Raw genomic sequence first — 15974 nt, 5'->3', positions numbered from 1 at the left:
AATAAATGCTGAGCTTCCATTAAACAAATCTATACCTAGAAACTAGTGCTTAGAACATGAATAGGCCCAGAATAAACATCAGTACATTCTGCTGGATGAGCAAGGTAGATGGGGGACTGGCAGGTAGATAAGTGGATGAATGAATGAATGAGTCATATTGTGATAAATGGGAAGAAGGTTGGATAAATAAGAAGAAGGATGGGTGAGGGTAGCATGGATGTTTGGGTGCATGAGTGCATGGGTAGGATGGATAGATGAATGGCTGGGTAAAGAAGTGGATTGGGTTGAACATAAGGATGGTTAGGTTAGTGACAGGATGAATGGGTCTATTGATGGAAGCTATTTGAATGGAAGGTAGAGTGGATTGGTAGGTAGATAGAGGGGAGATGGGTATAGAAATAATAAAGAAGTATGTGGATGGGTCTTAGAGAATTAGTGCATATGAAAGTTGGATAGGTAGATGGAAGAAATTTAAAATTTCTGGATTTAAAATGGGCAACTGGATAGGTGAAAAAAGATGAGTGAAAATGTAAATGGATGGATATATGGGTGAAAGGATGGGTGGGAAGATAGATAAGTTGAAAGATATGTCAATTAGAGGGCTACATGAGTGGATGGATAGGTGAGTAAATGGACTGAATGGTTGGTGCATAGGTGGGGGAATAGAAACACGAATGTATGAATGAAAACAACAACCAAAGTTTGAAATATGAAAAGAATTATATAGACAATAATTTATACTACTCGGAAACAATACATTTGAAAATAGAGAAAAAATGGATCCATTTTAGCAAAATATAAAAGACCAAAATTTACAGAAGGGGAGGTAGAGAGCCTGTGCAATCTATAAGATGAAGTACAAAAAAAAATTAGGAATAACATACTAATTTTTAATAATATACACATTATAGAAGGAGCCTTACCTAGATGCTTTTGGAGTTTTGTCTAACCTTCAAGGAACAGAGAATCAATATATCATTAAAAATACTATAGATCATAAAAAAATAGATAAATTTCCCAACTATTTTTCCATGTTAGTTTTTTGAAAGTAGTATGATGCAAATAGCAAAACAAACAAAAATCATAGACCTATTTTTCTTTTGGCTATAGATGTGAAAATTCTAAATAAACTATTTGCTCAAAGAACCAATAGTGTATTAATACAAGTACATCCTCAATAAAATTATGGTAATTCTAGGAATGCAAGGATGGTTCAACACATGAAAATTTAGTAATACATTATGCCAACAAATTGTAAGAGAAAAGTTATATAACTAGACGCCTAAAAGGGATTTGCTAAAATTCAGCAGAAATTTCCAATAGCGGATGTAAATGGATAAAAAAGAAACAACCCACGTGTGATCAAACCCGTTTATCCCAAACTCAATAACAAATATCATTTTATACAGCAGAAGACATTGACTTCAAAATAAAAAACTAGATAAGGATGGATGCCATCACCTTTATTTTCAACGGTATTTTAGAGGTTCTGCATAACAAAAGGCAAGAAAACAGAGTAAGTCATGTAGTTGGAAAAAATAAGAGTCAAATTTATCAGTATTTTCAGATGATATCATCATATATAAAATCAAAGTAACTTTATTACATATAGTTATACTTAATAAGAAATTTGGCAAGGTAGCTGGATAGAAGACAAAATTGATAGTTTTTTTTTATGCTACTCATAATTATTTTGATGATAATATTTTTTTCTGATAATTCTAGAAATTCAGTATATTATAAGCAAACAAGTATATAAAAAGACTTATTTTTACACATTATTGTAATGTGTTAGTGACAACGGTAAGGTCCCACCATAAGTCAGACAGCCCTTGGGAAAAACCACAGTAAAGTTACTCACAAAAAAAAAAATAGAGAGTAGAATTAGACAATAATATTCATGAAAATCAATGTTCACAAATAACATAAAACTGAAATCTCATAAATGTATACCGTCAGGAAAGTGAATAAATAAATCTTGGTATATTCATAAAATAGAATATTAATAAGCTATAAAAATAAATGAGATGATAATATTTTTGACTTACTATCTAATCTCTAGGTTCCAGGCACTTTAGTCCACAATGTAAACAGCACTTCTCTTCCAATGGGCAATCCTCATCTATCAAGCACTTGGGTTTATCAATCTTGGGACATGTGAGCTTTTGTGGACAGAGACCTGTTTTGACTTTATGAGATAAAATAAGACACTTGACATTGAAATACTTGATCATAGTTTGAGACAAATTTGGGGAATGTTGGGAACCCTAACCAGGGTTTTCTTCTGAGTAAGCCTCTTACCCGACCCCCTAGAGTAAAAATAGAGTGAAGGAGGCAAAGTATCAACTTTCTATGGCTAATCATTTGAGGAACATCAAAACCTCTTGCCATCTCTGACTTATAAAATCTAATAGTATTCCTCCCTGCCCCTACAAAATTAATGGATTTGGGTTAGCTAATCCCAGAGTATCAGAGGTAGAAGGAGTATTAGCAATTATCCCAAGTTTGCTTTTTTATAAACTGTAGAACTTGAGGACCATATCAGGAGAAGTGAGTTGCCTAAGGCCACGCTGAAAACCAGTAGAAAAGTTTAAGTTGAAAAGCTTTTGACTCCTTCCATCATGCCATGCTGTACCTCAAAACACTGACAATCTCTGGGACACGACCATCTCCTCTCAGCCAGGGGGGGATTGAACACTAGCATTAGAGTCTGTAGCATTCATTTCTATCCCAACAGCATTTTGCTACCAGTCTTCTCCCCAGCATACTTTACAGGATGTCAATATGTTGTACGCGCTCTAAAGTTCTGTGCAGACATAAGGGCTTCTTAGGCATACACCCAATGGTTATGATTTTTTTGTATAAATAAGTGAATACTGTCATCTTGTAAGCCATGGAAGAATGAGACTCAGAATAAATAAGTTTTGATGGGGAGAAGTGGGGGCGTGGTAACCATGCATGGTTGCCTTTGAAGAATAGCACAATAGTCTCCCAAGATCAGGAGGGCGACATGAGAGCATTGGTTGGGTATTAAAAGGGGAAAGGTTCCCAAAAGACCTCTAAGGTCAACCTAAGAAACAGCATGGCAACCTCAGCCCAGTAGACTTCGGGAAATATTTCCCAGTCCTCACCTTTCCAGGGAGTGACACAAACAAAGCCACACACGGAGTCACAACATTTTTCAGTTTCAGGGCAATCATTGTCACTCTTACACAAAGGTGAACACTCCATCCGGTTCTTGAAAGGGAAGAGTGGGCACAGTCCTTTCTTGTCTAAAACAAGAGCAGATATGAGCTCCTTCAAATGTTATCCCATCCCACCACCCTTCAAATAGCTTTTCCTTCCCTTCAAAACTAGCATCTCTGTGACTTGGTTCATTCTACCTTGTCCACTTCCGGCGGGCTGTGGAGGAATGAAATGCCTCGCCATTTCATGAGATGTAGTGGAAAGAGAGGATTGGTGTTTGAAGCCCCAAGATAAAGTCCCAGTCCTGCCACTAAATGAGTGGCTTCAGTTTCCTTCTCTATAAAATAGGAGTAATTATATGAAATCTATACAAATGAAGATAAGCCATTTTAGAGGATTTGGTTTTATTTTGAAGGAGGAATGACATGATCTGACTCATAGTTTGAAAGGATCATATTGTTGGCTACTGTGTTGATAATAGAGGATAAAAAAGGAATGATAGAAGTAGGGAAACTTGTTGAGGCCACTGCTGAAATTCAGGTGAGAATATGGCACGTCACATCAGGGCAGCAGCTGTCGAGGTGGTAAGAAGTGGTCCGATTCTGGATCTATTTTCAAGGTAAATATAAAATGATTTCCTAACTTAATGGATGTTAATTGAGAAAGAGGCCTCAAGGGTGATTTAGAAGTTGTTTTCAATCAAGATGGAGAGAACTATGGATACAGCAGGTTTGAGTTGGGAGAGCAAAGAAAAAGTGTTCAGTTTTAGACAAGTGAAGCGTGAGGTGTGTGTTGAATAATCAGTTGGAGTTTGGGTGTCAGATTCAGGCTGGAGATACAGCTTTGTGGGTCACAAGGACACAGATAAGATTTAAATTAATTCTTCAAGATTTTGTGCCTGTCTCCTGTTCGCCTCATCTGAGTGCAAATTCTATGAGGGCAGGAAGTGCTTCTTTTTCTTCTTCTTTGTCAGGTCAGACTCAGACACAGACTTTGTGTTTGACTTTCAGAGCTATTGTCAGATTTTCTGTGAGGCTCAAACCTAAATTTCCCACAAACTATCCCAAGCTCATTTCCCTGGGCTCTTGTGACTGTTGGCTCCTGAGACAGGACATGGTCTTGTCCGTAGCACTGTGATTCCTTACAGCCTCCCACAAAGGGAAGCTGGTGGTCCTAGTTTCATCAAGTCAGGATTGCCTCAGCCATTCAGGCTCACCGTGCCCCGGGAATTAAAATTCCAGCTCTACCCTGACCCATCTGTGAATCCTTGGACAACTAACTTGACTCTCTGACTCTGTTTCCTCATCTGTAAAATGGTGATGATGGAACACTTTTTAGCCTGCCTCACAGTATCTGAGGTCAAAATTCTAATGCTGCCTCGTAAATCACACAAGGCTGCATTTTGAAGATCAACGGTCACCATCTCAATTGTGAGCCCACACTACTGGACAGCCACCATGGCAAATCTTTGTGTCCTCGGTCACATATAATCCTACCAACAACTCAGGAAGGTCTTTGCTATTATTCAAATATTACAGAGAAGAAAACTGAAACTCAAATAGGTGAAGAAATTTGCAGTAAGTGGGAAAAGTAGAATCTAATCCAGGTCATTGGGTCCTAAGCTCTGTAAGACCCTGTCTCCCAGCGTCACTCGTGATGGTCATCACACTAAGGAATAAACCCACAATCCTCACCTTCAGCTCATCCTACTCTTCACCTACTGTATGCTCTGCTCCTGCAACATGAGATTCCAGAGCTGGCCTGTCTGTGCTTCATTCTTGGGTAAGCCCTCAGCTCATATTCAACAGGTCAATGTGGTGAGGAGACACCTGCTTCCAAGGGGTAGACCTGGCTCTCAGGTCCCACTCCCACTGTCCAAAGTTTATTCACATTTTATGTACACTCTCTCATTTTTTGGCACAACTCCATTAGGTAAATATTGTCCCCATTTTATAGACAAGAAAACTGAGACTCAAAAAGGCAGGCAACTGACCCAAGACCACCCAGCCAGGGGATGACAGAGCTAAGACTTAAACCAAAGGCAGTTTAACCTGAAAGCCTGAGCCGATCACTGTGCTGGTATTCTAGTTCTAGCTAGATTAGACCCTCAGATTGCCAACGATATGACTCTTACCAGTTAATGAGCAAGCCTTCATGCAGTCTTCTTTGCTGAAGAAGTTGTTGGCATTTCCTTGGCAACCTCCATACTTAAAGGGTTTGCACAAATTATATTTTAAGTCAAAATACCAGTGCTGTGTCATATTCTTACAGTTTCCTGGGTCTAAGGGTAGCATGCAGGGTTCTGAGGGCAGCAAGCAAAGAGGGAAGAACATAAAAGGTCGCCAAAAGGGGAGGGGTCAGGCCCTCAGCCTTTGAATAGTTCACAGTGTCACCATTGAAGTCACAGAAAAGGCCATGCGCGGTCAATAAATGTTCTGATCCTAGCTCTATTACGAATATTCTATGTTGCAAAGCATCTCTGAGCATCATTTCTACCTTGCAAAGAATCGAGTGAAGAGCATGTGAGAATACATAGGAGCTGATCTTTCTTCTTCACTGCTCTGAGATTTGGGAGGGAAAGACTTGTTCAGCAACTATACCCAAAGTGCCTAAGACAGTACCTGACACACAGAAGGAATGAAATACCGAGAGAGAAGAAAAGGAGCCCTTCATGTCTGATCTTATGCTCACAGCTAAGTCATGTTGTTTCTCTTTTGGACATAAACAATCTCAGAGGACATCTGTAGCAAATAAGGTCACCCTGAGACCATGAGAAAGTGAGAACAAAAAAAGACCACTGTGAAACACACAAAATACCAAACACCTATGAGTTTCATGCTTCTCTACACATTACAGCTTTATCTTCAATTTAGCCTGACTTCTCGATAGAGAACGTTCACTCATGTACTCACAGAATCGCCCTCACTTTCTGACAGCACCCAACCTAGAACAAATCCACACTTCCTTAGACCCTCCCCGAAATTACTCAGTCTAAGCCTCAATCCTTCAGGAGATTCTTTCTAGCAGCTTCTTACTGAGATGCCTCAGGTTCTCTATGGTGAACATTCTCCTTCACTGCAATGAGTAATAAACCCCATTTGTTCAGCTCCAGGTATGTTCCTGGTGGTCTTCAGCCTACGGGCATTGACAATAGATATTTGTCGAATGAATCGATATGAAACACGCAGTTCTCTATTATGAGATGCTCAATACTTTGAGTTACCAGAGAACTTCCTTAGAGGCCAAAGAGTCCATCAACTACCCCAGCATCTAAGCTGACTGAGGTTTCTATGTGCCACTGTACAAAATACAGTGATCCAGGGAGCATGTACTTGAATTTTGGGAGCCTAATTAGAGGAGGAGTAGAACCTGAAGCCTGCCCTCTTTATCCTATCATCCCAGGGAATTGTTCAGCCAGTCCTGGACCGAGCAGGAAGTAGGTCACCTCAAAAGGCACCCCTGCCCTCAGCCTTGAAGCCACTACCTTCGTAGGGATCCATGCACTTCTTCCCACAGGCAAAAGAGCAGCACTTCAGAAATCCATCACAGCTGAAATCCGTTTTGCATAAGTCTTGAACTTTAGCCCTACAGGTGAGCCTCTCTTTGGGGCACGTTCCTGGTTTCTCTGCAAGAAAGACACGTCTGAATTCACATCCCTTGAGAGTTGCAGCTCTTCTCTGACGGCAAAAGTAAACAGTGGAACCCTCTCAGACCTGTTCTCTACCTTTAATCTTCAGTTCTTGCTCAGTTTGTATTTAGGGACTGGGTCTGCCTCTTACCACTCTTAGCCCGTTTAGATCAATCTGAATCAGGAATTTGTGCCCAGGTAGAATTAAAGGAGAAGCTTCTTAAATTCCAGGGCAGGAGGTTAAATAGGCACCAAGACCTTTGCCCTGAATTCAGGATCTCCTCTTTCCCCACAAAACTTAATATTTTAATGCCCAATTCTTCTGTCTCTAGTATCTTACTTGACAGGGGAAATTAGTTAGTAAAGAGTGGTGGAAATGTCACAGAAACAAGAGTCAGGAGGCCTGATTTTGGCCCCTGACTCCTTATGAGCTCACAACCAACCTGAGTCCCACTATAATGACTTTCCACTGACCTTTAAGCGGGGAGGAAATGGTGGAGTGCGGGGAGCACTATAAGTAAGACAGATCTGGCTTGGGAGCCTGACTCCAACACAACTTGCTAAACAATCTTGGGGGGGAAATGTCTTCCTTTGTCTGAGTCATAAGTTCCCCACCTATAAAACGAGAATTACAATCTCTACCTTATAGGCTGCTTCTAAGAATGAAGCGAGATGATGGCTGTACTTACCACATGCGCTTACCACAGTGCCTGGCACGTGGTCAGAGCTTAACAGATACAGGTTTGCTTCCTTTCTTTTTAGGGCTAAACATGGCTTCCTGATTTCAGTGTTCGTAGCAGGCAGAATTCTAAAGTTGTATCCTCAAGATTCCTGTCCTCTGGGTATTGAATCAAACCCTCATTTAGGTACTGCTGAGAAGGGATTTTGTAGAGGGAATTAAAGTCCCAAGTCAGTTAACTTTAAGATACAGAGATTATTGAAGTGGGCCTGAGCCAATGTATGGAGTCCTTTAAAAAGAAGTGGGGTTTTTTTGTTTCGTTTTTTTTATGATTGGTAGAGAAGAAGCGGTCAGACAGGTTCGAAGTATAAGAGGAATCGATCATGTTACTATACTAGCAGTTTTGAAGATGAAGGAGGCTAAGTGCCAATGAATGAGGGTGGCCACTAGAAGTTAACAGCCAGTAAGGAAACCTCCGTCCTGCAACTGCAAGAAAATGATTCTGTTAACAACCAGTGAGCTTGGAAGAAAACCCGGAGTCCCAAATGCAAACTGCAGCCTTGGCTGACACCTTGATATCAGCCTGATGAGAATCTGCGCAGAGAATCCAGACGCACCATGACAGACTTCTCACCTACAGGTAATCTGTTACGCAGCAACAAATACTACTACAGTGCTTCACGGGACTCCATGGCTCTAAACTGAGCACCTCTCCAGTGGAACCTGACCAGAGGCCTGATCCTTTGGGATACTACTGAGTCTTGGCATTCCAGAAGTTTAGAATTGGAAACATCATAATTATCCTTAGTACCAACCTCCTAATTTCATAGGTTAAAACTAAAAATGAGGTCAGATAGGATAATACAGTGAATTAAGGGCAGGTCTAGGACTTCTAATCCATGACTCACCCCACATCTTCCCCAAGGACTAGCCACTGAGGCTTTTAGCACTTTCCAACTATATTTCTTACCCTTCAGCCCACCCTAACGTGCCCTCCAAGGATGGCCTGAAGCTAATAGTATATGGTACCTAATCTGGAGTCTACATCCAGATCATCTGTCATCTTTTAGCAAATATATATCATGGACTTAATCAGAAGCTCTAGAAAATGAGGTTTAGGGGCTCAGATGTTTTAAAGTCTCAGGTGATCATGAAGCAGCCAGCTAGAGGCTACCACTTGGGTACCACTGTGCTAGCTTTGGGGACAGGGAGAGTTAAGCAAATCACACAGGAACACCTCCAAAGAACTAACAAGGCATAGAAACCTTGGGATCATAAAGACAAACTTCCCCGCTCACCAGCACTAACTCAGCCAGTTCTGTCTCCTCCTGTTTTCGGGGGCCATTTAAACCTTTGTTTCAGTCACTGTAGCTCCTTTCCTCTGTCACTTTGAACTCTCTCACGTAGAATCTTCCTTCCTCCCTGTCAGCTGTTCTCAGCCACTTACCTTATGTGGACAGTCTCCTCTGTGATGCACACCCCCCCGGGGTTCCTCTGTAGTTACTGGGGACACTCTCCAGAGTTCTGGTGTCAGCCCTCTGCTGTTATTACTCAACACGTATTTCCTGGGTGAGCACATTCATTCCCACAACAATCCCAACTGTGATTATCTCCCTCCAGACCTGTCCTCTCTTCCAGGCTAAGTACTTATATCCAACCACCCGGGGGAAATGGCGTTGGGCATCTCATAAGCGTCTCTGCTGCACCGTGTTTAACACTGAACCAGTGCCTCCCTATGCTGAAGCAGCAACTTCTCTCTGTTCTCATTTTGATATTTGACATCAATCGTCCCCAGTCTGTTACTAGAACCCTAAGATTCACTCCTCCCTCTCTGACACCCCATCATCCTGTCAGTCATGGACTTGGGTCAGTTCAGTCTCCTAACTCTCCAAAGCCCGTCTCTTCTCCCTCTTTACTACCACTTCCTCAGGTCAGCACCTGACTTCCAACCTTTCGTCCCAACAATTTCAACAGCCTCCTCACTGGTCCTCTGTCCTCAGGCTCCGTCTAATGACTGATTAATTAAAAAAAAATTAAACTCGGAAAAGACACATATCGTGAAAAGTTAGGAAAATAATTTGGGGGGAGCAGGTGAGGCAAGGATTTGAAGGGCCCAGGGTGGGTGAGTAGGGCTAGTTCTCTGAAGCCACAATAAAAGTGGCTTCTACCGACACAAGTCCTTGCCTCATGTCTAACCCTCAGTCCCCAAGGACGCCTGCTAAGGAACAGTGGCTGCAGATTTTCTGAACTTACTTGCCACTCTTTTGTATAGCGATGCGAATGTCTGCTCCAAAGAGAAGGAGAGAAGCAGCAGGAGAGTTACATTCCTCCCCGAAAAGGGGGAGCTGTAGAGAGGAAGGTGCCTGTGAGGGATGAGAAGAAGGGCAGGGGTTAGGCAAAAGCCAGAGAGGGACACAAAGCATCTGTAGACGAACCTTAGAGATAATCCACCAATTGCCTTCATTCACAGATGTGCAAACCGAGATCATAGTGGGAAAGGAGATTGTCTGCAGTCACATGACAAGTAGGCCAGGACTTTCAATCCCTGCACGCTCTCAGTAACCCCACAATCTGCCGTGGTTCTGTACGTTGTCTACCCAGACACTCACCCATTGTCTGGCTCCCAGGTGAAAGGCCACACATGAATGATCACAGCGATTTGTCTGCAATAGTTGCAGGGCTGGTTTGCCCACGGTCACTCCTGGGGCAACCCTGGCACTAGTGAGCACCTTTTATTTGTACCACTTATGACAAGAAACTGATGGTATGAGATTTCAGGAAAGCCTGGGCATATTGCACTGGGTCTTAGGGGCCCAGGAGCATAAAAGATCCCAGGTGACCTTGACTTAACAAAGGGGTCCCTCTTATTCCTTCTGGTGTCATCCAAGCCTAGGTAGGAGTTTGGATGCCTGTGATACTCCCAGACAACTATATGAACAGATGAATTCCCCCCACTCACTCACGCCTCTATTTTCCAAGTCTTTTCCTGGCCTTTCTGTATTTTTAAATTTTATGATGTAAAGAACTGGTAATGCCTTACTGTATTACCTCTCCTGGAATAAATGCATTTCAAAACAGCCAGAGAGGGAGGAAGGAAGGCAGGCAGAAAGCAAAGAGGAGAGAGAGCGAGAGTTGATTTGGTAAACAATATAGTGAATGCAAAAACTGGTACCCATTCCCATTTTAGCTTTTGAGTTCCCTACTCAAAGACTATGTATGTCATAACTTCAGTTCCCCTAGATTAGCCCCAAATCCTATGGTGCCTTAAATTCTTATAATCAAGTCAACCTTTTGATTTGAAATTTGACCCTTTAACCTAGAAAGGTACTAACCCAGTGTTAAGAATTGGTTGATCAAATTAGCCTGTAGTCACTTAGTAGGAAGCAGAGCTCCTGGGGTGGGGCTGGAGGGTGGCACATATTAATAGAATTTGCAAATATAATATAGGGTGTCCATTTATAATTTGTAGTATAAGTATAGCCCATGCAATATAAGGACCATAGTTACAACTCAGAAATTATTTGTTGTTTATCTGACATTCAAATTTAATTGGTCATTCTGTATTTTTACTTGCTAAATCGGGCAAATTTAAAACAGAGTGAATCCATTTTGATTAGAGGCGAATCTATTTGAGCAAGAGACTACAAAACATGGCTCCTGAGTAACAAGTAAACATGTATGGAGGAGTTGCTCGGTGGGGGCTCTGGGAAACGAGGACAGACCTGAAGGCATAGGACAACTGTGCTAGAGAAGTGACACTAAACTAAGAATGAACAGAGTTTGACTGACGTCCAGGTTCCACCCTGTCAATTTGGGCTAGTTTTATCTCAGTCTACCCATTTGAAAAATGAGTGGATTCAATTAAATCAATCGTGTTCATGCTGGCGAATCCATACCCCAGAGGACACAGGAAGAATTTTTCCAGGAAGTTCACAGGCACAGATAGATGTAAGGACATTATGTCCAGGTTCTTAAATTCCACATTTACTTTTTTCCTAAAATTGGTCTGCCTGAGAAAGAGCCTGTAGTCTGCAATTCTCTTTTCTATCTTCTTTCAAAAAGTCCTTCTCTTTACTTCTTACTTACCGTGTTTCCCCAAAAATAAGACCTAGCCGGACAATAAGACCCTAGCCAGGTCTTATAGTAAAATAAGACCCAGTATAATATAATATAATATAATATAATATAATATAATATAATATAATATAATATAATACCAGGTCTTATATTATTTTTTGCTCCAATAGACGCATTAGAGCTGATTGTCCAGCTAGGTCTTATTTTCGGGAAATGGTATGTCTCGCATTTCTCTAAACTGTAATACTTCTGAGTTCCAAAAAGAGGAACAATTTGAAAACGCATTTTTCTGAGGATGCTTCCCATGGGAGCAAAGTAAAGAAAGTGTGGGTAAGAAATACTAAGGGGGTCAGTACCTTGTTTCATTCAAGTGACAAAGTCATGATAAACCACTGTGCCTTTAGCTCCCTATCCTAGAATCAGAATTCAGAAGTTCAATGGTTGTTTCAAGGATGTGTATTTAAACACTTCAATTAAAAAATCAAGTCAGTTTTTTGTGGGAGAAAATAAGTCTGATTTGACTGACTGAAGACTGACTTTTCAACAGTTGATTTGGTTAACATTTTTCCATAAGTATAGTGAGTTAAATCTTTGGTGTCAAAGTTTATATATATGCATATTTAAAGCATGCAATAAGATAACAGCATTTTCTAAAAAGGGTCTGTCAAAGTTAATAGTATTCCAACTCTCCAACACTTAACAGAGTGTGTCAGATTAAATAAAGTGTCTCAATAAAAGAGTAATGGGTATAATTAACAACATTACTAGTCATTTGATAAATGCTGGTAAAGCCATTTTGGCAAACTTTCCAGAAATTAAGATAATCACTTGTGATTTGTGATCAGTATTTTAACTAATAGGAGACAACTTCTTTTGTAAGTATGAGGTTTCCAATTCTATGCCTTTATAAAACTTGAAAGAGGGTTTAATCAAGCATTTAATTAATATTTAAATTAGATCATTATATAATTTTTGATTATATAATTTATGATTATAGAGTATTATTTGATATTTGACAACTTACTAGAAGTTCAGAGAACCAAGTGACATACCTATAACAAGATACTTTTTATTCTCATGCACTTACATATCACTAAAAGATGCATTACCTATAGAATACTGTTTATTTATCAATAACATTTTGTGCGTTTATCAATAGTTTCAATGAATTTATATATTCATTATTATTATGTTATTTATATAACAAATAAATGCAAAATAAATCCATAAGAAAATATTTTATTCCTAGAGTCTAATGGTCACAGTAAATTAAAACATTAAATTTTCATTTCGACACATTTTTAGTGCATAGCAGTATGAAAAGGCCATGAATAAAAAAGACTTTTGAGCATTAGATTACATTGCATTAGATTAAAAGTCTATGGGGTAAGAGGAATGGAAATAGGAGTTCAAGGAGAAGAAGCTGTGTTTTAAAATTTCCAACTATTAAAGACAAAGCACTTTTCATACATTTTTTAAATGGATAATTGTGGGCATCAAATTAGTATGGTATTTTGACCTCAATTGATTCGTTTTTCAAAGTTATGTAGCAGTTTTTAAAAATACTAATATTTACAGCAAGTTTGCATAATGCATTTGAGGTTCATTTATGTTGTTGTGTGTTATTTGTACCTTTTTATTGCTGAATTATCATCTATTGTATGGATGTACTAGAGGTTGTTTATTTATTCACTAGTTAATGGACATTTGGGTTGTTTCCTGTTTTTGGCAATTGAATAATCCCCCTACAAACATTTGCATACAGGTTTTTATATGAACATAAATTGTCATTTCTCTTGGGTAAATACCAGGGGGTGGGATTATATGATAAGTGTGTGTTTGTAAGAAACTGCCACACTGTTTTCCACAGTGGTTGTACCATTTTGCATTTCCACTAGCACTATATGAGAATTCCACTTGCTCCACATACTTGCTAGCACTTACTATTGTGAATGTTTTTATTTTAATCATTATAATATTTTTATAATGGTAAGATTGCAAGATATTTTAAGAGATTAAAGTAATTAGCTTAAATTTCTGGGGCCCTAAGAATCTAAATCACTTAGAAGGATGATGGGGAGATTTTTCCTATTTCCCAGCTTCCCCAGGACAATGTATCAAACCCAGTGGTCTCCTTGGTTCCTGAACCCAGCTGGTCAGGATTTTCTCCAGAACCCGATCATTGAACCTACCTCTTTCCCAATATGGCAGAGGTTTCTCTTTGTAGTAAACCGAGGAGCATTTTTCAACTGAAAGATCTACAGATGTCCAGGAGCTGGGGGAACAGTGTGAATTTCCAGGTTACAACCTTTGGGAACTATAGGTAAAGCCCCACCATGACCCCCTACTGTCCCTCCCCCGGCCCCCCACTGGAAGCACAACCAGCTGCAAGTCCTGTTTCCATGCATAATAGTTCCTTGCTCACATCTTCCCCATCCCAATGGCATGGCATGTTGTGCTGCATGGCTACTCAACCAGGAATGCGTCTTTAGCCTCAGTCACTCAGTAGGAAACCTTGAGGAGGATAATTACCTCTGTGGGTCTCTTTAATGCACCTTATCTTAAGCTCAGGCAAAGTAAGTAGATGCCTCCTCCAAAGACTCGACCTTCTAAGTAAGGCCTACTCAGTGATCTACCTTGTGCTACTGAGGAAGGCCGTCTCTCGGTGTGGAGTGCAGAGCACGGTATATTTCCATTGTGTGTTTTTTAAGTATCTTAAATCTTTCTAATTTTTTTGTCTCTTTGACCTATCAATAGTTGAGAAAGGTGTGTTGAGGGCTCTCAAGACAGCCATAGATTTCTCAGTTTATGACTGTAATTCCATGGTTGTTTGTTTAATATATCCTGATTCTATTGATTTAGGTAAATATGAATGCATTCCTGGTGAGTTGAATATTTTTATCATTATAGAGTGACCAAATATACCAAGCACTGGGAAACTGTCAAAGTTCACTCCCCTGGGATACCTAGCAACAGAGAAAAGAGGAGGCACCCCCTTACAGGAGGCACTGCAAGATTGGAAAAAGCACAGAATTGAAGCTTTTTCTCTAGGAGGGAGAGAAAGAAGTGAAAGGGGCCTGGCCCCCAGCTGTATAGTGGGCTCCATGAGGAGTTGGTCTCTATCTTGCTTCACATCAAATATTACTGACCAGTGAAGTTCTCTCCAGTTAAAACCAGTTCATTAAGGCTGGGGGAGGGAGCTGCTTCTTCAAATGTGCAGACAAGAAAGCAAACTTACCTTTGAACATGAAGAATCAAGAATACATGACACAATTAAAGGAAGAAAACAAATCTCCAGTAACCAACCCAAAAGAAATGGAGACCTGTGAATTGCCGAACAAAAAATTCAAAATCATTGTTTTCTTAAAAGCTCAGTTATAAGAGAACACAGAGAGACAACCAAATGAAATCAGGAAAATGATATGTGAACAAAACAATCATATTAACAAAGAAACTGAAATGATTAAAAAAAAAATAGAACCAAACAGAAATAGTGCAGCTGAAGTATACAATAAATGAACTTATAAAAGTTCAAAAACCAATGTGGTCAAGCAGAAAAAAGATAAAAATAAAAATAAGGGGGCCGGCCCAGTGGCTCAGGCGGTTAGAGCTCCGTGCTCCTAACTCCGAAGGCTGCCGGTTCAATTCCCACATGGGCCAGTGGGCTCTCAACCACAAGGTTGCCGGTTCAATTCCTTGAGTCCCGTCCACCAAGGGATGGTGGGCTCTGCCCCCTGCAACTAAGATTGAACACAGCACCTTGAGCTGAGCTGCCTCCTAGATGGCTCAGTTGGTTGGAGCGCGGGCTCTCAACTACAAGGTTGCCGGTTCGACTCCCGCAAGGGATAGTGGGCTGTGCCCCATGCAACTAGAAAAAGGCAACTGGACCTGGAGCTGAGCTGCACCCTCCACAACTAAGATTGAAAGGACAACTTGACGTGGAAAAAGTCTTTTGAAGTACACACTGTTGTTCCCCCAATAAAGTCCTGTTCCCCTTCCCTAATAAAACCTTAAAAAAAAAAAATAAATAAATAAATCAGTGAACTTAAAAACAAGTCATTTAAAATTATCTGATAAAAACTGAATTCACAAGCACATTCAGAGGATCAAACTACATGACCAAGTGGAATTTATCCCTGGGGTGCAAGAACAGATCGACATATGCAGATCAATCAGTGTGATACACCACATTAGCAGAATAAAAGATAAAAATTATATGACCATCTCAATAGATGCAGAAAAAGCATGTACAAAATTCATCCTTTCTTGATAAAATTCTCAACCAATTATGTATAGAAGGAACTTACCTCAGCACAATAAAAGCCATATATGACAAGCCCATAGCTAATCTGACACACAGCTAATATACTGAAAGCTTTTCCTCTAAAATCAGGAACAAGACAA

General features: G+C 40.2%; 1 protein-coding gene across 1 annotated transcript; it reads right to left on the bottom strand.

The window, feature by feature from the left end:
• Positions 1-2051: 2051 nt before the first annotated feature.
• Positions 2052-13845, bottom strand: WFDC8 (WAP four-disulfide core domain 8). The gene is made up of 6 exons (XM_033095471.1): positions 13763-13845; positions 9747-9856; positions 6671-6811; positions 5321-5488; positions 3132-3272; positions 2052-2188 (listed from the first exon to the last, which is right to left on the bottom strand). Exons 1-6 carry the CDS (start codon positions 13810-13812, stop codon positions 2052-2054), a joined length of 747 nt encoding a protein of 248 aa, XP_032951362.1. The 5' UTR covers positions 13813-13845.
• Between the last annotated feature and the right edge of the window lie 2129 nt (positions 13846-15974).

The sequence above is a fragment of the Rhinolophus ferrumequinum genome, chromosome 23 (assembly GCF_004115265.2).
Source record: "Rhinolophus ferrumequinum isolate MPI-CBG mRhiFer1 chromosome 23, mRhiFer1_v1.p, whole genome shotgun sequence".
In the NCBI taxonomy this organism is placed as follows: Eukaryota; Metazoa; Chordata; class Mammalia; order Chiroptera; family Rhinolophidae; genus Rhinolophus; species Rhinolophus ferrumequinum.
Note: the sequence above shows the minus strand (reverse complement) of the source record. Positions and strands in the feature narration are given on the sequence as shown.